This window comes from Lithobates pipiens, unplaced genomic scaffold (genome assembly GCF_037356315.1).
Source record: "Lithobates pipiens isolate NorthernLeopardFrog02 unplaced genomic scaffold, aLitPip1_a1.2 Scaffold_13, whole genome shotgun sequence".
Lineage (NCBI taxonomy): Eukaryota > Metazoa > Chordata > Amphibia > Anura > Ranidae > Lithobates > Lithobates pipiens.
The window spans coordinates 82,575,307-82,597,521 of record NW_027507718.1 but is presented as its reverse complement, the minus strand read 5'-3'; the positions used below and the strand labels follow the sequence as shown (position 1 = coordinate 82,597,521).

At 43.7% G+C, this 22,215-nt stretch overlaps 1 protein-coding gene across 1 annotated transcript in view; it reads right to left on the bottom strand.

Moving 5' to 3' along the window:
- Positions 1-13,699: 13,699 nt before the first annotated feature.
- LOC143974142 (prostaglandin reductase 1-like) overlaps positions 13,700-22,215 on the bottom strand; it is a 67,926-nt gene continuing 59,410 nt past the window's right edge. The window contains exons 8-10 of the mRNA XM_077475256.1: positions 21,132-21,237; positions 20,075-20,193; positions 13,700-14,147 (exon numbers count right to left, since the gene is read on the bottom strand). Of these exons, the coding sequence (XP_077331382.1) occupies positions 14,037-14,147; positions 20,075-20,193; positions 21,132-21,237 (336 nt within the window). The 3' untranslated portion in view covers positions 13,700-14,036. The remainder of the gene's footprint in view (positions 14,148-20,074; positions 20,194-21,131; positions 21,238-22,215) is intronic.

Sequence of the window (22,215 nt, the reverse complement as noted above, 5' to 3'; positions counted from 1 at the left end):
AAATGAATTTTTTGTCCTTTTTTTCCCACAAATAGAGCTTTCTTTTGGTGGTATTTGATCACCTCTGGGGTTTTTATTTTTTGCGCTATAAATGAAAAAAGACCGAAAATTTTGAAAAAAAACGCATATTTCTTTGTTTCTGTGACAGAATTATGCAAATTATTAATTTGTCTTCATAAATTTTGGTCACAATTTATACTGCTACATGTCTTTGGTAAAAATAACCCAAATTAGTGGATATTATTTGGTCTTTGTGAAAGTTAGAGAGTCTACAAGCTGTGGTGCGAATCGCACAAAATTGATCACATCTGATGTACTGGTGACCTATCTCGCTTCTTGTGACCCGAACAAGTCAGGAAAGTACAAATACCCCCCAAATGACCCCTTTTTGGAAAGTAGACATTCCAAGGTATTTAGTAAGAGGTATAGTGAGCTTTTTGATGTTGTCATTTTTTTCCCACAATTCTTTGCAAAATTAAGATTTTTCATTTTTTTTTTTTTTCTCCACAAAATTGTCATTGTAATAGGTTATTTCTCTCACATGGCATGTGTATACCACAAATGACACCCCCCAAAAAATTCTGCTACTCCTCCTGAGTATTACAATACCACATGTGTGGGACTTTTTCACAGCCTGGCCACATAGAGAGGCCCAACATGCAGGTAGCGCCATCATGTGTTCTAGGAACATAAGTTACACATCTAACTTGTTGACTATTTATTACACTTTTGAAGCACCAGGACAATGACACGTGACACTGATGACAGATGGCACTGATACGTGGCAATGATGACAGGTGGCACTGATGACAGATGGCACTAATATGTGGCACTGATGACAGATGGCACTAATATGTGGCACTGATGACGCGTGGCACTGATGACACGTGGCACTAATACGTGGCACTGATGACACGTGGCACTGAAACGTGGCACCGATGACAGATGGCACTAATACGTGGCACTAATATGTGCCACCGATGACAGATGGCACTAATACATGCCACCGATGACGCGTGACACTGATGACAGATGGCACTGATAAGTGGCATTGATGACACGTGACACTGACAACAGATGGCACGTGACACTGACAGGTGGCACTGATGACAAATGGCACTGATACGTGGCACTGATGACAGATGGCACTATGTGGCACTGATGACACGTGGCACTGACGGCAGGTGGCACTGACGGCAGGTGGCACTGACGGCAGGTGGCACTGGGGGCAGGTGGCACTGGGGGCAGGTGGCACTGACGGCAGGTGGCACTGGGGTGGATGGCACTGGGGGCAGGTAGCACTGGGGTGGATGGCACTGGGGGCAGGTAGCACTGGGGTGGATGGCACTGGGGGCAGGTAGCACTGGGGTGGATGGCACTGGGGGCAGGTAGCACTGGGGTGGATGGCACTAGGGGCAGGTAGCACTGGGGTGGATGGCACTGGGGGCAGGTAGCACTGGGGTGGATAGCACTGGGGGCAGGTAGCACTGGGGTGGATGGCACTGGGGCAGATAGCACTGCTGGGGGCGGATGGCACTGCTGGGGGCGGATGGCACTGCTGGGGGCGGATGGCACTTTTTATTTCATTTTTTTTTTTTTTTTTTTTTCCGGAATCAGAACGGCTGCCGCTGCAGCCGTTCATCTCTCCCCTCTCGCACTGTCTGTGCGAGGAAGGAGAGCGGCGCTGCGAGATGATCTCATATGTTTACATATGAGATCATCTCCCATTGGACACGCCGATCACGCTGTAAACGGCCGCTGTGATTGGCCGTTTACAGCGATCTGTGTTTGCCTGTCCCCGGGGGACACGGCGAACACAGAACTTCCGCGATGCGCGCCCGCGGCGGCGCGCATTGCGGAAGTAAACATCAGGCCGTCCAGGGACGACCGCCCAAACGAACGCGCCTGCTCTACGGCCGTAATTCGGCTATAGGGCGGGCGCGAGGAGGTTAATCTAGTTTCCAGCTCCGCCCAACTCTTCCCCTTTAAGTTATGTATCCAATCTGCTATCCTGGATAGTATTATGGCTTCATAATATTTTTTGAAGTCTGGGAGACCCACTCCTCCTTTTTCCTTTTCCTTTACGAGGACCCTATGTGCAATGCGCGGTTTTTTTGGGTGCCATATAAATGCAAGGACTAGAGATTTTAATTTTCTGAAGAAACTTCCCGACAGGGGGATAGGGACCATTTGAAATGTATATAATACCGTCGGTAGTATAAACATTTTTATTGTGTTCACTCTGCCCATCCAAGATATTCCTTTATGTTTCATATTTTCCATTTGGGATTTGATTTTATTGAGCAGAGGCATATAATTAGCTTCGTACAAATTCGCCCTTTTTGCCGTTAATTTTATCCCCAGGTAGCTCAGTTCCCCTCCACTCCATCTAAAAGGTAGGCTGGCGGCTAAATCTCTCTGATCCTCTTCAGATAAGTTCAAATGTAATATTTCTGTTTTGGATAGATTGATTTTAAAGTTTGATAGTCGACCGTACTGTTCCATTTCCTTCACTGTCGCCGGGATCGATATTCTGGGGTGTGTAATATATAGTAGCAGATCATCAGCAAATGCAGAGACCTTATACTCTCTACCTCCTACTCCAATTCCTCGCAGATCCTGGTTACCCCGGATCGCTGCCAGCAACGGCTCCAAGGCAATCACGAAGAGGATCGGGGATAAGGGGCATCCCTGTCTCGTCCCGTTGAGCAATTCAAGGGGGCGAGACAGGGAGCCGTTCACCTTGATCCTAGCTGTCGGTTTATTGTATAACGCTTTTACCCACTTCATCATTCTCTCGCCTAAGCCAATATATTCTAAAGTCCCATTTATGAACTCCCAATCTGCTCTATCAAAGGCCTTCTCGGCATCCACCGACAAGAGCAGTGTGGGAGTCTCTCTTCTAGATGCTTCCTGTATCAACATAATTGACTTCAAAGAATTATCCCTCCCCTCTCGTCCCCGCACGAATCCCACCTGGTCGGTATGGATCCACTCGGGGAGGAGTGTTTTCAATCGCTCGGCCAGGATTTTCGCATAGATCTTCATGTCCGTATTCAACAATGAGATCGGCCTATAACTCTCCATTGCTGCAGGGTCCTTACCTTCCTTTAAGATCAATGTGATGTGAGCGAGCAGGGCCTCTTCACGAAAGGCCCCCCCGTCCCCCACCTCATTGAAATATTCACATAGTTTGGGTGCCAAAAAACGTTGAAATTTTTTGTAATATAAAATAGAATAGCCATCTGGGCCAGGGCTTCCCCCAAGAGCTGTTTCTTTAATTGCCCTTTCCACTTCCATAACTGAGATAGGGGTCTCTAATTCCTGCATCTCGTCACGTATAACTTTTAAACAGTCGAGCTTCTCTAGATATTCCCTGATAGCTTCTTTCCTTTTCCCCCCTTCCTCCCTTCTAGTGCCTATGTTGTATAGGGCGCTATAATATAGATGGAAGTTCTCTGCAATATCCGGTGTTGCAAACTTCATCTCCCCCTCTTTATCTCTGAGCTTCGGTATGTAGGTCCTGTTTTTCTGCTCTTTTACTCTTCTAGCTAACCACTTACTTGACTTGTTACCCCACAGGTGTCTCTCCCTATTTATTTTATGCTGCCGCAAGTTGTGGGCTGCCATGTAGGTGCAGTGTTCACTCCATTCTCCGGGCGGCTGACTCCGCTGCCTCTCGCTCCTTCCCCGTCTGCCAGGCTGTTCCGCACTCTCCGCCCCCTTCCACCAGCCAGTGGATCAGGGGACGCTGTTGCTGGTTCAGGCTCTATTGAACTTTTCCACTGCCGGGTGCGCTGCTACTGGGTCCTTCCGAGCGTCTCGGCCTCGGTCTCGATCTCGGGGTCGGCTACGCTCACCGCCGCTCGTCATGGGCTACGATGTGATGCGGGGATCCTGGAGGTTAGAGGGAGGAGGGAGCCGTCCTCAGCACGTGCCTACGTCATGGTGCTCCACCCCCGTGCACTCCCCTTTGTTAGCAAACTATTATGGGATGTTATAAGTTTGCTTAATTGTATTACTGGTTAATTAAGATCACTTGTATTTGTTAACTGGATTGGTGTTTGAAGTTTGCATTGTCATGCTAATAGGGATGGCCGAACTTTGGTTGTTCGGGTGTTCTGCAGAACAATATGCGGTGTTCGGGACAAATTCCAAAGCTGCTGGAACACCGTTAAAGTCTATGGAACATTAACATGAAAAATCAAAAGTGTTCATTTTAAAGGCTTATATGCAAGTTATTGTCATAAAAAGTGCTTGGGGACCCGGGTCCTGCCCCAGGAGACATGTATCAATGCAAAAAAAAGTAATTTAAAAGTACTCACGGCTATAATGAATTGTCGGTCCCAGCAATACAGATAAATGTAATTGAAAAAAAAAACAGCATGGGATATCCCCAGTTCATTACCAGGCCCTTTGGGTCTGGTATCAATATTAAGGGGAACCCCGAACTAAAAATATATATATTTTGTGGGGGGGGGGTCCCCCCAAATTCCATACCAGGCCCTTCAGGTCTGATATGATTATTAAGGGAACCCCATGCCAAAATGTAAAAAAAATGGTGTGGGGGTCCCCCCAAAAATCCATACCAGACCCTTATCCCAGCATGCAACCTGGCAGGCCGCAGGAAAAGAGGAGGGATGAGAGAGCACCCCCCCTCCTGAACCATACCAGGCCACATGCCCTCAACATGGGGATGGGGACAAGGGCCTCATCCCCACAACCCTTGCCCAGTGGTTAGGGGGGTCTGCGGGTGGGGGCTTATCGGAATCTGGGAGCCCCCTTTAACAAGGAAACGCCCAGATCCCGGCCTTGCCCCCTGTGTGAAATGGTAACGGGGTACAAATGTACCCCTACCATTTCACCAAAAAAGTGGCAAAAAGGTACAAAACACAAGACACAACTTGAAACATGTCCTTTATTTAAAAATTAAAAATGTCCCACGATGTCCATTCATCATCTTCTCTCGCTCGGCTGGACTAAAAAACAACTAAAAACAAAGCTGCGACCAACCCGCATCCATGGGAGGCACCCGCCGTATGGCACGTCCTCGCAGGTGAGTTATTTTATAACCGAGGGCGGGGCCACATGATGACGTTACCGGTGACCCCGCCCCCCTCTGACACACACAGGGACTTCTCCATGGCTATCACAGGGTGTCAGAGGGGGCAGGGCTACCCGCCTAATTATAATGTAAGTATGCTGTGGATTGGGCTGAAGCTAGCATACTATACCATTTGTGGTGGAGGAGCATACTGCCCATCAATAGCGACATGCCAGCTACCAATATAAGTGGAAAGGAACAACGCGCACACACACACACCATTTCACAACCACAAATGCAAGTTGAAAAGCGCCTGTGGCATGGCCCCCTTTAATTAAATGGGCCAGCTGCTGGAACTCAGGGGTGCCAGTACTGCCACTGTTTGCAGACTGATATGAGAAGAGCCTTTGCTTAACTACTTTCCAACCGCCGGCTGTCAAATGACGGCCAGGCGGCGGACCTATTGTGGTGGGAGGGAGTCACATGACATCCTCCTGATTGTGCGCGCACATCCCTGTTTCTTCGGTGGCGGCGTGTCACGTAGACACTGCTCGCCACCGAAGCGGGTGAACAGCCATTGCGCATGGCTGTTTACCACAAGATCTTCATCACGGCCGATCACAGATGGTCACACCCCCACTGTGCACGGCGCATGCGCACGATCACGCTGCGCGTGCACGTAGGTGGCGGCGCATTCCCCGGGAGCACTGCTCATCACCAACGCTGGTAAATGGCCATTGGCCAGCTGTTTACCCATGTGATCGGCTGTGATCATTTCACAGCCGATCACTAAAATGTAAACAAACCACGGTAACGAGATGTTACCGGGTTCTCCTCCTCACACATCGATCGTGTGTGAGGAGGATATTGCGGTAACATCTCGTTACCGCTTACAGTGTACACTAATAACACTGATTGCCCCCCCCCCCCAATAAAGAGGACCTGTCACCACCCCTCATAGTACATGTCATTCACAGTCCATCAGAGTACCTGTCACAGTCCATCCGAGTCCCCTCGTACCTGTCACGGCCCATCAGAGTACCCTCGTACCTGTCACGGCCCATCAGAGTACCCAAGTACCTGTCACAGCCCATCTGAGTACCTGTTATAGTTCATCTGCGTACCCGAGTACCTGTCACAGTCCATCTGAGTACCTATCACCGACCCTTCAGAGTACCCAAATACCAGTCACCAGGCAATCAGAGAACCTGTCACCAGGCCATCAGATTACCCAAGTACCCGTCACCAGGCCATCAGAGTACCCGAGTACCCATTTGCAGTCTATGCTTCATAGAATATACGTTGGGGTGTTTTCTTTCCAAAATGGGGTCATTTTGTGGGTAATTCCACTGTCCTGGTGCTCCAGGACCTTCAAAAATGTGATGGGTAGGAACGAAATGAGATGTGTCATTTATGCTCCTAGAACGCCTGAAGGTACTACTTCAATGTCCGGCCTCTCTATGTGACCAGGCTGTGTAAAAGTCCTACACATGTGGTATCGCCATACTCGGGAGGAGTAGCAGAATGTGTTTTGGGGTCTAATTTTTGCTATATACATGCTATGTGTTAGAAATATCTTATAAATTGACAACTTTGTGTAAAAATAAAAAATGCGTTTTCATTTTTTTCCAGATATTCCAAAAACTTCTGGAAAAAAAAAAGGAACCATTCAAAAGACTCATTATGCCTCACAGATTATACGTTGGAGTGTTTGCTTTCCAAAATGGGGTAATTTTATGGGAAATTCCATTGTCCTGGTACTCCAGGGCCTTCAAAAGTGTAACAGGTGGCTGTGAAATGAGATGCGTCATTTTTGCTCATAGAACGTCTGAAGGTACTACTAGGTGGTTAATGGGAAGTGGTCTAGAAGAGCTTGTGTCGTCGGCATGGGACACAGTGCTTGACTGCATGGCCTGTTTTCAGTGTGTGACTAAGGGGTTGATTTACTAAAACCAGAGAGTGCACAATCTGTTAATGCTGTACATGGTAGCCAATCAGCTTCTAAACTCAGCTTGTTCAATTAAGCTTTGACCATAAAACCTGGAAGCTGATTGGTTTATATGCAGAGCTGGACTAGATATTGCACTCTTCAGTTTTAGTTAATAACCCCCTAAGTCTTTAGAGGGTTACCTGGCTTCTTGGTGACTGTTGCATTACTATACTTAAAGTGGTTTAAGGCTTACCTGTAGGTGCAAGAAATATCTCCTTAACCTACATGGTTAAGGAGATATTTCCCTAAAAACAGGTACGGCTGTCTACGGTGCATGCGCACTGTAGACAATGGCGCAGGCACACCGAGCGTGCCGTTAGTGAAGGTGATCATGCCGTCACGACAGCTCCCGCCCATGTTCCGGAGTGACATCATCACTGTTTCGGCCAGTCACAGCGCCGGAGCAGCGATACCCAGAAGTCACTCCGGGTATCACGACGGAACGTGGATGAGGGTCACTTTGGGGGCTTCGATCTCAGGTAAGTAATTCATAGTGAGCTAGTATGCTATTCATACTAGCTCATTATGCCTTTGTTCTACAGGGTGTTTTTTTTTTAGAGAGGGTTTACTTACTCTTTAACCACGCTACCGACTTGAGGTTAATGCTTGCCCTGACACCTTGCTAGGGGTTATTTCTGGCCCTGACATTTGCTGGGAGTTATGATTACTGGCCCCAACACTTGTTGGGGGGCTCTCATTGCTGGTCCAAATGGAGCTTATATTTTTCCACAATCTCTTTAGTGAGCAGGAAAGGTGAAACGCTACGAGCTACACACCAGAAGAAACATTTACTTTCAACCATGCTCATTTTGGCCTTGCCTGCCCTTTGGGCAAATCCACACATACAACGTGTGAACACTACATCAGCTGCATGCTTCCAGCACCTGCACAGCACCCACGTTGACCAGAATTCCAGCTCGCCTCCCAAAGAGGTTGGCTTATTTAATGTCTGAGAGACCAAAGCAGAAGCCAAAACTTGTCAAATTAAAGTGGTTCCATAGGCTGAAAGTTTTTTTACCTTCATGTATTCTATACATGATGAAAGTAAAACAAAAAACTTTAGTATGCAGCTCCCCCCAGCCCCCCCAATACTTACCCGAGCCCACTCCAGTCATGTGCACAACAGTGGCTGCTCTCCCGGGTCTCTGCCTCCTTATTGGCTGAGAGACAGCAGCGGGAGACATTGGCTCCCACTGCTGTCAATCACCGCCAATGAGGATAGAGCATGTCCTAATGGACACACAGAGTGAGGCTTGGGAGCAAGAACACAGCAAGATGCTTGCTATGAGGGCACTTGTATGTGGGAACTTGGAGAAAAGGGGAGGAGCCAAGTGTGCCAGTGGGGGACCCAAGCAAGAGGATTGGGGCAAAACCATTGCATCAAGCAAGTATAAAACATGCTTGTTATTCTTAAATTATTTTTAATATATAACTTTTTATTCACTTGTTATTTACAAAACATATAAAGCAATAAAAAATAAAAATAAAAGGAAGGAGTAACAGATTAGAATAGGAGGTGGATCTAGCCGTCAACCTACATCTGATAATAGCTCACACGGAAAAAAATAAATAAATACAACTTCAAAAAGGGGGCTGTATGAGGCTGGGTAGATCTTGTGTGGCCATGCAACCCTGTGAGGTAACAAAGTGCATATACCAAGATATACCTAACCCTGCCAACCCCCCAGAGTTGTTTATTATCTAACCCCTGGCGGGAAATCTGGGTTATGAATCACCGGAGTTAATGGAGATGGGTAGGGAGAAAGGCCTTTTATAGGGAACGTTTGAGTGAGAGCTGCTATTGTAGCTGCAACTTCAATCCACAAAAGCTTTTATGGGCAACCCAAGGAAGAGCCGACAGAACAATCAGTGATGCCTGTTTGAATTGCACCAAAGTTTAGTCTGCAGGGAAATACACCATGATACCACTGTGGACAAATGTACGGCTCTGTAATACGATATTAGATGAGGCAGTCCAATCCCCCCCATGGATTTAGGCAGCAGCACCATCATAGAATAAACCGACGGTCTTTCCGACGGGAGTTGAAACAGAGGCTGAAAACAGACTTGCCTACACACAATCACACCAAAAGTCCATTAGTTTAGAACGCGATGATGTACAACAGGACTTGAAAAGGAAGTTCAATAGCCAGTAGCCGACCCTTGCGTCGTATTTGGTCCGTCACAATAGCACACAGTACAGATGAACGGTGTTCCCCAATAGGAATTGATTCTGTTTGAAAGATTTAAAACACGTTCTATTTCTAGGTCTATCAGAATTTTTGAAGAAAAAAAAATTCCGATGAAGCCCGCACACAATTGGAATATCTAATGAAATTATTCCGTATGACCTTTTCTGACGTAAAGACTGGTCGTGTGTACGCAGCATTATTATTCCAATAAAAAAAAAAAAGAGTCAGCATTGTTCGGCATGAGAGGAAGACGGCTTGAGGTAATTTAATCAGTATTGCTTGCATTAAGTAAAAAACAAATGGGGGAGCATGGTCATCTTAAATGCACTGCATCTCCCGAACCACGTAAGAGTTTGCCAGAACTGAAGATTAAGTCCATTGTTATCCAAAATGGGAATGCATCTTGTATAATAGGGCAGTGTTCGGAGTCAATTTAACCCCCCAGATATTTCATAAATGACTGAACCCAATTAAACCGATTTATTGTCTTGTAACTTAGTGATACTCTCCGTGGAGAGTAGAATGCTCACTGCTTCACATTTAGCGTAGTTTATAGAAAAATTAGACAGATACTTGTACTGATTTAAATATTGGAGTAAAGATGGTAACAAAACCTCTGGGTTGGTAAGGAAGAATAAAAGGTAATTTGCATAAGCAGCAATCTTATGCTCCATATTTGAAACCTGTAGTCTTATTACTCTAGCGATGGCATAGGATCGTTCTCGCTGCAACTTCCTCCTTGTGTTTGGAACCTTTGAAAGAAAATGAGTTTCAGCTTTCAGTGCCGTCACACTTTGGCTGACTAGTGCACGGTCATGCAACACTGTACCCAAACTAATTTTTTTTTTTTTTCTCACTTTAGTGAGACAGCTATAGCTTTCTTTTGGTGGTATTTGATCACCACTGTTTTTATTTTTAGCTAAACAAAAAAAAAAAAACCTGACAGACAATTTTGAAAAAAGTTTTTCCCGTTATAAAATTTTGTAAATAAGTAATTTTTCTTCTTCACTGATGTGTGCTGGTGAGGCTGCACTGATAATGAGGACACAAATAATCAGTTCCCCGATTGTCAGAGCAGCTGTCCCCTGTGTGGATTTGCTGGTTTTTGGCTCTCCTCTGCTGACACGTGTTTAGCATGAGGGGTGGATTTTCAATAACAGGCAAATCCTGTTTACGTTGTGCGCTGCAGCGGCTATGCAGGCAGTATGAGCACAGGAGGAGGTCATGGCAGCCTCACGGTAGAGTGTGGCTGTGCTGTAGCCATCACATTTGGCTATAGTGTTCTTGTGAAGGAGTTAATAGGATAGCGAATCAAGAAACATATAGGCTTGTATCACATGGGCAGTCTGACCAGGTCCACCTGTCAGTTCTTCAGCCGGACCCAAAACAGACCAGCCATGGCTGTTTACGGAGCAGCCGATGTCTCACTGGCATTCGATCCTGTCCACCAAAACCAGACGGCTAGGGATCAAATTCCCATCTGTCCAGCAGATCAGATGACAGTGGGATGGGAATGGACAGGCGGTCCGTTTTTTATCTCACAGCCCCATAGATTACCTGTCATCCAGAGATCAGTGGAGATATCCCCTGCTGAGCAGGCGGATGCGCATTATTGATAACACCCATGTGAAACCAGTCTTAGAAAACGTGGAAGCTACCACTTTTTGTAGATGAAGGTCATCAAAAGTAGGAGATATATGGAAAGACCTTAGCAAAACACTTAGGTTTGTGGGTACCAAATGGAAATTGAGGTAACCAAGAGCTGCCAGGGGCATCCTTGAAATTAAGATTTCCTGGATGGCTTTAATGCCAGCTTGTTTTCCTAAAGCATAACAGAAGTGAAGTGGACACCTTATCTTCACTACTGGATAGGACAGACAAAAACATCCTGAAGTAGGTTGGTCCTGCACTGCAGCAGGGCCTTTCATCTGACCCTTTAAAAGAGCCAGGAGAGTGAAAAAAGGAATGGGCAACTTTTACAGGATTTCTGAAGCAGCACATGCATATATACGCAAAACAAAGCCACATGTGGGGGAGGTAAAGGCTGAAAAAAAAAAAAAAAGACAAAAAAAAAAAAAAAAAAAAAAAAAAAAAAAAAAAAAAGGGGGGGCATTACTGGCAGCCCCTTAAGGCTCCAAAGAGAGGGGGTCCTGAGGACAGGATATATGACTGACAGAGGCAGTCTTGCAAGTTGTAAAAATTTCAGCATGTAATGCAGCATACACACGATCGGAAAAAGCTTTGATGGTTTTCCCGACAGAATTCCAATGGGATTTAGCTCGAGCCGTCTTGCATACACACGGTCACACCAAAATTCTGACCGTCAAGAACGCGGTGACGTACAACACGTATGACGGGACTAGAAAAGGGAAGTTCAATAGCCAATAGCTTCCGTCTCGTAGTTGAATCTGAGCATGCGTGAGTTTTTGTGCGTCGAAATTGCATACACATGAACGCATTTTCAAACAGGAGCTTTTTCCGACTGAAAAATTGAGAATATGCTCGCAATCTTGCTGTCCGAAATTTGGCCAGCAAAAAAAGTCCAATGGAACATACGCATGATCGCATTTTTTGACCAAAAGCTCTCATCGGTCTTTTGCTAGCCAAATTTCCGATCGTGTGTACGCGACATAAGGATTACTTGCAAGTAAGCTCAAAACCCTCACACCAGTGAGAAAACCTTGTCCCTAAGGCCCTCCAGGAGGAGCCAGCCTCCCTCCCAGTCATCTCAGGCAGACAGCATTAACAGGTGATATATCCAAGGCTGTTAGCAGGCTAGTGGAAGGCACATCAAAGGAATACTTACAGCCCAAAGTTAACATGCCAGCCACAGGTTCTGGCCTGAGTAGGTTACAAAGTCATGGCCTCACATAGTGTCAAGGGCTGAGAGTACTAACCAACACCAGAGGTGGGGAGAGGGCAGAGGAACTCTGGAGATGTGCCCTGCAGCTTGTAGACACCTGATGTAAGGCAGAGAGTACTGACGACCCCCGCCATTATTGTCCAATCTCTTCTATGCCGTTATCTAGGACCTTTAGTGTAATGGCAGGTCTCCTCTAGTTGCCAACAGAGTGCCATCTGGTATGTGGGCACTGACTGGCATGGAAATACATGTGCTTAGTGGCCCAACTGGGGGTTGGGCTACAAGGATCTAGACATATCCAGCTTGTCACCCACCTAGCAACTGACTGAAGAATCCACAAATAACCAGAAAATTAAAAAAAAATATGTCAAAAATAGTATGGGATTCTGGAGGTCCTATTTTCTGACACGATGCAAGAAATGAAGGCACTGCTAGCAGGTGGGGAAGGGCGAGTTGACCACCAGCAGAGGTCAACCTAGGTCATTTTATTTGTTTTGTGCCCAGCATCCTACTCCTGCAGGTGGCGCTAAAATGAGAGCACACAAGAGAAAACGAGTTAGAGAAATGCTGCATCATACTGATTCCGATTCTATATCATTTTGGCAATGTTTAAACTACATATGCAATAACTACCATTTACAGGTACTTCTTTAAAATGTTACACAATTTGCAGAGTTATCAGAATAGTAATTATAACCTTTGTAAAGCTTCCATTATACACTCAAAGATTTCCCCCGTAATGCCCGTTTGATCTCAATTACCTCTATAGTTAGGCGCCTCTGCCGTTTTGTGCACTCCATGTACAGTAAAACCCCTTTTAAACTGGGGTGTTTTTCGGCCACAAATAGCCCCTGTAAAGCGCCTGAAAAATGCTTCCACTGCAGCCCTAGTGTGAAAGCCTGAGTGCTGCAGTCCTGCAAGTGGCATCTTTAGGGCGGTGTGGGAGCACCTGCAAAGCGCTTCATCGCCAACTCCCCCCCGTGGGTGCACCCCAGTGTGAAAGTAGTGTACATTTCCCCCCCCCCCGATGTAAATTTTTAATCAACACTTTGCTACAAGTGCCAACTTTTTTTAACAAAAAAGGGAAAAAGAAGGGTGGCTTAAAACACAAAATATCACCCAATTTACATAGATCATTATAACATTCTAATAATTGGAGATGAGAAATTTCAGCTAGCTTCTACTCTTATAGTTAAATTAGCATTAGTAGGGTTTTTAGATGTGACATATAGGTGCAGTGAAACAAACCTTGAAGTAATGTAGAGCAAGTCAATTACCTAGAATTTTAAAAATCAATATATACCACAATATTAGGAAAAGAAAAGTATGTAGCTGATTATGAAAGAAAAAAAACAATTACTTATTTCAATCCTTATAAATTTGTGATAAGTTCATGAGGATTTACAGTGGAAGAGAAAGTCCTGCACACAGGACCAAAAATGCTGTCACAAAGTTCCCCCTATAAAAAGGAAAAGGTGACCCTTATACACAAATATGTAAGCAATTATTTGTCTCACTTCTTACAAATTACGGAGCTATAATATATAACCCTACAGAAAACAAAAAAACAAAACCCCATGACGATATGATGCCAAACAGGATACAATAAATGTGATCACAGACCTTTTAATGGACAGTTATTCTAATACAAAAGCTTAGGCACACATGAGGTTCAGGTTGTTTATTATCAATTCTTTTTTTTTTTTTAACGTTTTGTTTGGTGAAGGTAATCTGACACGCCAGAATAAAGGTGAATGTCACTGCAGATTTGTTTTTAAAGGCACATATTTCAGGACGGTCATCCTTAGAAGAAGCATGCAGCCATTGAAGTGCTATAACACCTGCTTTGTAGGTCAGTGACTGGCCCAATAAGAAAGGGAGGATAAGGATGTGGCCTCCAGAGTAGTCAGCAAAACAGATTTTCTTCTTTACCCCATTAATGAAAATCTACACTTTGATAATTGCTTTTCCAATGTTCTCTCCCTTGAGCATTCCCATGAATCCTGCTGGCATGTTTTCAAATCCATTGGTGATGTGCTCATGATATTTTAATTTGCCCTGAAAAAAATAAAATTAAAGTATGAAATCATGTGGAAGTCAGAGAAAAACAATTTTTTTTCAATAACAAAATAAGTCTATATTACCATCTTTTGGTATGTTGAATATGCCACTGGTAGCATTTTGTTTAGGTCTGTTCAATAAACTGCCAAAAAAATATGATTTTTGGACTCCCCGTAAAATCTTTTTTTTTTATATTTTTTTTTTTTTAGGTCATTGAGGGACACCATTTTGATAAGTGACCTAGGGTTTTAATCCCAACTACAGAAAAGATGGACATTGTGCACAAAGAAAACTGAAGCCCCCTTGAGGCTATAAACATACATACCTCACATCTGCTCCATTGTAGCAAGCAGCCCAGCTAGAAAACTATAGCATATGAGGGGAGGGGTGCTGTGTCCAACAATGGACTCTGAGAAAAAGTAGTTTATGGCAAATACAAAAATCCTGTTTTCTATATTATCCAGTGAGCACCACAACTTTGATAAGGAAGTCCAAAAGCGGTTCAAGCTTGGGGGCAGGCACCTAAAACCCATAGGTAAACAAGACCAAAACAAAAAAAAGGAAATAGCCACTTGTGAAAAATTTTGGCTGAAATTGCCATCCTCAAAGGGCAGATACATCAATCTTGTAGAACTTCCATCTGTAAGGCTGAGAACTGGCTGGTCACATGTCCTCAAAGACACTGGATTACAAAAAAATCCAAGCAGTACTCATTGATCTAGTGGGAGTGGGTTTTAACATGAAAAAGAAGCACTTTATCTCACAACCCATAAGCCTACACAACAATCTGTTAAAGCTAGTTAGAAATAGTTGTCCTAGAAGCTAGATAACCTTTTAGGTCATTCTTGGACAACAGGGAATCTATTTGCTAAAATAAGCAGTGGCCAATCGATAAACCCAGAAGGTCTCTACCACATCCAGACAATGGAGAAAGACAACCTTAGGGTGAACTGATTTTGGACACAAGGATAACACAATATCTTCATGGTGAAAAGCAGAGATCACTTTGGGCAAAAAGGAGGTCCTTGGTCTCAAAATCATAATGGGGCTCCTTACAGGACAATGCTAATGAGTCAGAGACCCTTCTAGCCAAAGTGATGGCTAAAAGAAAGTCCACTATACAGAATAACAAAGCCAAGAAAATGTTCTTAATAGGTCCAGATGGGTATGAACCAGTAAACTATTAGCAAGAGAACGTTGAAAGATAACTGACTGATGGTGCCAAGGGCTAAATGTTGATCTACCCCCAACACAAGGAAAGGAAGAAAAAACAATCCACTAAAAAGGCATGTGAGAAAAACCAACAGGGAAAATAAGCCACCCAAGTGCAATAATAAATATTGCAAGAAGCATATTAATGAACTTTAGGCAAGGATGAAATAATTTAGTTTGCAATGCTGTCGTTTCCCAGAACCTGGCTTTCGATAGCCAGGCCATCAAAGCCAGCGAATGAGAAGATATGTCAGGGCTGTGATCCCAGTAACCCATCTGACCAAATACACGAGATTTGCAGACCATGCTCTTTGAGGCCAATCCAGAGCTATAAAAAGATAAAATGCTCTCCCTATCGATTGTTTGAAGTAGACAAAAGTATAAACTTCGGCAGGGAAACATGGTGGGTTCCATGTGCTTAAAAGGGCAAGTCCACTTTCGTGGAGAAAAAATAAATAAATAATATAGCGTATACAATTGCGACACAATTTATATTGTAATTGGAGGAGGTTATTAAAAAAATTACCTTTCCTTTTCAATCTGCAGCCACTGTAAATTTCTGAAAATGCAATGTAATATGGAGGTATTCTGTACACAAAATGTTTACAGAATGTCCCCCAGAAAGATTTCCTGCTTGTGTGATTGGCTCACAGATTTTCTCAGTCTGCACTAAGATACAAGTCAGATTTCAGGCATCCCCTGCAACAAATAGGATACTTCCAATAGGAAGTATGTCTAAAGGGATGCAGGCCCAGTAGCTTTGGTGTCCTGCAAGTGCCACAGTTGGTTGACAGTTATGAAACCAATCCCATTTGACTCAGTTTCTCAGATGAGTTCAGATAAACACACAGAACAAAAAAAAAAAAAAAAAAAAAAAAAAAAAAAACCTCCACCCAGGAAAGATAAGATTGTACCTCCCGATTCCCCTGATGCAGCACTTCTGATGCCCCGCTGGTGATTTTTGCAAGCTGTGGCATTGTCCCACTGAACCCAGATTGGAGGACGTAAAGAAATGAATCACTAGAAACTCCATGATACTGATTGGAAGTTTTGGATTCCCCCAGAAACCAACATCTCTAAACAGACAATCAAGAACCTTGCTTCAACCATGAAGGGAAGAAGAAGAAGTAGAAGAAGAAGAAGTAGAAGAAGAAGTAGAAGAAGAAGTAGAAGAAGAAGTAGAAGAAGAAGTAGAAGAAGAAGTAGAAGAAGAAGTAGAAGTAGAAGTAGAAGTAGAAGTAGAAGTAGAAGTAGAAGTAGAAGTAGAAGTAGAAGTAGAAGTAGAAGTAGAAGTAGAAGTAGAAGTAGAAGTAGAAGTAGAAGAGCGATGAAATTGAACGTCGATTGCTCAAAGTTCAGGATTCATCTGTAGTCCAAGATCAGCATTGTGATAGACACATTGGAGCCCATGGCCCCTGTACGTTGACCATGATATATCAGGGCTGCTGAGCCCTGACACCGTTGTCAACATGCATGCCTCCATCAGCCGCAGCCTGCTCCATGTCTCCTGTGTCCTCTCCCTCCTCTGCTTGTAAGCTCCATGTCCACGCTACCCCCTCCCGTCCTGCTGCTAAAATTAATGTTCATTTGTAATAGTTTTTTTTACTGTAATGGCCCCCTGTGACTGTGCTGTATATACCTTGTTTACAGAGAGCTGATCTGTACTCATTGACCTGCCACCCATCTCCTCTCTCAGCCCGACAGATGCAGCGCTCGGGGGTGCCTCTCTCCTCCTGACTGACGTCAGCGGGGAGCCACACCCTCCACTATGGGGAGATCGGAGGAAAACTGACCGCTTGTCATCTGATCCACCAGACAGATGGAAAATAGGGTCTCCATCTGTCTGGATTTCACAGGCAGGATTGAATAGCAGTGGGTGTCAGCAGACAGGTCCTCGCTGACATCCGTTCACTCCTATGGGACAGCGGAGGCTCCGGTCAGGTTCACCTGAAAAACTGATAGGTGGACTTGATCGGAAAGCTCGTGTGAAAGGGGAATTTGATTTATTTTTTTTTAAACTGAATGAGTGGTTTTAAAAAGGTGATCATTTACAATAACATTAACCTTCAGATACAATATTGTTAGACTCTTCGGTTTTCTATGTTTTCAGTGCCGATTTCGTCTCTGGGTGGCAGTATAACCCTTTGTTGCTCATCACCAAAGCTGTATCCCTTAACAGAGAATGGAGAAGAAAAACCTGTGTTGTGTCAAACATTCAGAGCTGTTCTGTGCACATGTCCGGTGTTATCTCAAAGAGTTGGCCTTGCCAGTTCCCATCTTGGGACTACAGTATGATCAGTAGCCACGTTGTGAATAATGAGAGATATAGAGAATATATATTATATTTTTATTAGGGAAATGATTTAAGTAGTTTAGCAAAAAGACAACTGGGTAGGGTAGTGTAGTGTAGTGACGCCATTCACTCCACAAAGATGCTGTGTTTTATCAGTTCACTACAGACTTAAACTAGGAGCTGCATGCATTTTCAGGCAGATGATTTTTCTGTGCTTGCAGAGTCAGTAAAAGGCATAAAAACACAAGAAATGTGCATATTATTGTAACAATGTACAGTATCTCACAAAAGTGAGTACACCCCTCACATTTTTGTAAATATTTTATTATAGCTTTTCATGCGACAACACTGAAGAAATGACTTTGCTACAATGTAAAGTATTGAATTTACAGCTGGTATATCAGTGTAAATTTGTTGTCCTCTCAAAATAACTCACAGCCATTAAGGTCTAAACCACTCGCAACAAAATTGAGTACACCCCTAAGTCAAAATGTCCAAATTGGACCCATTTCCTTGCATTTGAGGATGCCCCACAGATGCTCAATAGGTTTTAGGTCTGGAGACATGCTTGGCTGCTGATCACTTTTACCCTCAGCCCCTTTAGGAAGGCAGTGATCATCTTGGAGGGGTGTTTGGTGTCGTTATGTTGGAATATTTCCCTGCGGCCTAGTCTCCAAAGAGGGGGGGGGGGAAATAATGCTCTGCTTCAGTAGGTCACAGTACATGTTGGCATTCATGGTTCCCTCAATGAACTGTAGCTCTGACCATGAAACTCCCACCACCATGCTTGACTGTAGGCAAGACACAAGTCTTTGTACTCCTCACCTGACTGCTGCCACACATGCTTCACAACATCTGAACCAGAAGTTTATAAGTTTATATTGGTCTCATCAGACCACAGGACATGGCTCCAGTAATCCATGTCTTTAGTCTGCTTGTCTTCAGCAGACTGTTTGCAGGCTTTCTGGTGCATCATCTTTAGAAGAGGTTTCCTTCTGGGATGACAGCCCCGCAGACCAATTTGATGCAGTGTGCGGCGTATGGTCTGAGCACTGACAGGCTGACCCCCCCACACCTTCAACCTCTGCAACAAAGCTGGCAGCACTCATACATCTATTTCCCAAAGACAACCTCTGGATATGACGCCAAGCATGTGCACTCAACTTCATTGGTCGACCATGACAAGGCCTGTTCTGAGTGGAACCTGTCCTGTTAAACTGCTGTATGGTCTTGACCACCATGCTGCAGCTCAGTTTCAGGGTCTTGGCAATCTTCTTATAGCCTATGCCATCTTTCTGTAGAGGAACAATTATTTTTAAAGATCCTCAGAGTGCTTTGTCATGAGGTACCATGTTGAGCTTCCAGCGACCAGTATGAGAGAGTGATAACACCAAAATTTAAACACACCTGCTCCCCATTCACATCTGAGACCATGTAACACTAACGAGCCACATGACCCTGGGAGGGAAAACAGCTAATTGGGCCCAAATTGGACATTTTCACTTAGGGTTGTACTCACTTTTGTTGCCAGCAGTTTAGACATTAATGGCTGTGTGTTGAGTTATTTTGAGGGGATAGCAAATTTACACCGTTATTCAAGCTGTACACTCACTACTTTACATTGTAGCAAAGTGTCATTTCTTCAGTGTTGTCACATGAAAAGATAAGAAAATATTTACAAAAATGTGAGGGGTGTCCTCACTTGTGAGATATACTGTATTTTCTTTACCATTTGCCCTGACATATACTTTAAAATATACATGTTAAAAGTGAACTTTTATGAAAAGGGAAGGTCGACTCTACTGAGAAAAAAATAAAATAAAAAATCCTTACCTCAGTCCCGTCATCTGACACTTCCAGGAAGTATAGGGAGCATCATCATGTCTCACTGTTGCCTCCTGGGATAGCTGGGAGCTCAAAATATCACAAGAACCCACTCTAGCCCCTAGCAGGGGGCAAGGCAAGACTTTTTTCCTCTTTTCTAGTAAAAGCTTTATTTTTATTTAACTTTTGCAGTCGTTTTGAACCTGGGGTAGGAGGTGGGATTGTTGCCTTCAATAAAAGGGGAACGTCCGGTTTCAAGGTCCATTTGAAAGTGTGTTTGCGTGTGTGTTAATGAAATAATAAGTACACATTAAATCAGTCTTCTGGCATACAGACATCTACTACAGGACATTTTGGTCACCTATATATGAAAATCGTGGAAATTCCATAGCAAATCAATTAAATATGTGAACTTCAGACCAAATCCATTGTAAGGTTAAATATTCTTTTCGGATCAGATTCTAGACTACCTCCTGAACCAGAGATAATTCAGCACACACTGTACTTTGGCTCATAAAACTTGTTTGCAGTAATGCCTTGTTCAGTTGGTTCTCTAATGAATGCTAAGTGCAAATACCCGGAGTAATAGTCTTACCTCTAAAACCCACTGCAGGAGCTGCTTCCCACCTTCCTCAAAACGGTTCTCCCAGCGACTCACAATGAACCCTTCCATTCGGAGTTGTTTAAACAGGATAGTTGGCTGTATGGAAGGTCCTTTAATGAACAAGCATCAACATTAACAAATGGAAAAATATTGAAATAGAACTATAAAAGAAGATAAATATATGTCCTATGATGGTCATGCACAGAAGTCTTTTAGTAATCATGAAGGACTTTCTTCACATATTTAGGAATTATCCTAAGGACTGATTTGTACTTGGCTTTTAAACTGGCGCTTGTACAGTGGCTCATTTGCTGCCTTGCAACAAATGAAAGGATTTTGGAATATTTTCTGTGTGTGGCCATATCCATGTACCCATATTAAAGTAAAAATATAGCCCAAGTCTCCATTACCTTAATCCTACAGTTTCAGTCCTGAGTGTACACGAAAAAGGCCTCATTTGCTACCTTTTGGTCTGATAAATATACCATAGAAAGCTTGAACCACAGGTTCAAGAAAAAAAAAAAAAAAAAAATCCTCCCAAAACACAGGAAAATGCCAAGTCTTACTCCAGGTTTAGGCTCGGTTCACACAGGGGGCGACGCGCCACGACCTGACAAGTCGCCCCCGTTCTGTACTACGGAACCGTTCTAAGAGGAGCGACTCGAGTCGCTCCGACTTAGAAAAAAGGTTCCTGTACTACTTTGGCGGCGACCTCGGGCAACTTGCATTGACTTCTATACAGAAGTCGTTTGCAAGTCGCCGCTGAGGTCGCGGAGCGGCAAGTCGTGTTGCCCCCTGTGTGAACCGAGCCTTAGAGTGACTTTAAAAATAGTTTGGACCAAGCTGATCCAAACAAATTATTCCCCATCACATTACACATACATACACACAAAGTCCAGAGTCAACCTTTATAGATTCAATATATTCCTATTATCACAGTAACAGTTGTATGCTAAAAATAGAATTCTACTTGCAAAATAAGTCATGCATGTATTTCACTGCAGTATTGCGCAATTTGAAATATTTTGGAAGAAAAATATTACTCTACCTGAAGGAGGCACTGCGTCGTTGTACATGGAGATAACACCACATACAGCAATTCTTCCAAATGTTTTCATTTGTTGCAAGGCAACATCTGCAAACTTTCCTCCCACCTAAAGCAGAAGAAATGATCAGCTACAATACAATTCTGCAGAATGTGAATACAAGAAAAAGGATATTCTACAGAAAAAAAAATAAAAATAAAAAATACACACATAACCTGCTCATATCCACTAAATTAGTATGGCATATCAAATTTAACAAACGCAATTCTTAGGACAGTAAATGGAAAGGTGTAATGTGTACTGGGTCGGACAATAAAGGATAATCATGAATCAAAAAAATCTGGGAGGCTTTTAAGCACCAGTAGAAATCAACAAAAAGGTCAACTGGCGTCATGGTAACTGGGTGGCATTAGTTGCGTGCGATTCAAATATTCCATATTTTGTTAAATTTGGCTGAGCATCCCCTGGAGTGAAATGTGGCTTTGTATAATGGAATGGCAGAATTAAGGAGGGTACTTCAGGTTGCTTCCATTTTAGAATTTATAGCTTTCCTTGCATAGAACAGCAATAGGCTTATAAGTCGGTTGCTCGTCGGCGAGTATAATTCTAATGATACATGTGACATAGAAGGCAAAACAAGGGTATATTTGGGTCTTTGAGTATACCTTTATGGAAAAATAAATAAATAAGTCTTGAAAGAAAGTTTAGAGAATTTCTGTTTCTATCCTTTTAAGAGATTAGTGAACATAGAGGTATACTCAGAGTCCCAAATATAACCTCCTTTCGCCTTCTAAACAATTACAAAAAAGGGTATTCCCAAGCATCTTCCCAGTCCTCTGCATCCATGTTCGGGACATCATTCTGTCACTTAGAAAACAGGCCCTCCAATCCAAAATGACCCGAGGGCATAAGTGCTTTATATAAGTTGGAAGTAGCTTTAACCTGATGGTCGTTCTTCAAAACAAAAAAGATTCCAGGTTGGACTGAGAGGCGCACAGGTTGAGAAATAAATGGAGTAGCAAATGCATGGCGAAGTTGCAGATAGAATGCGCTGCGTGCTTTGCACATGCGCAGTAGGGAATCAGC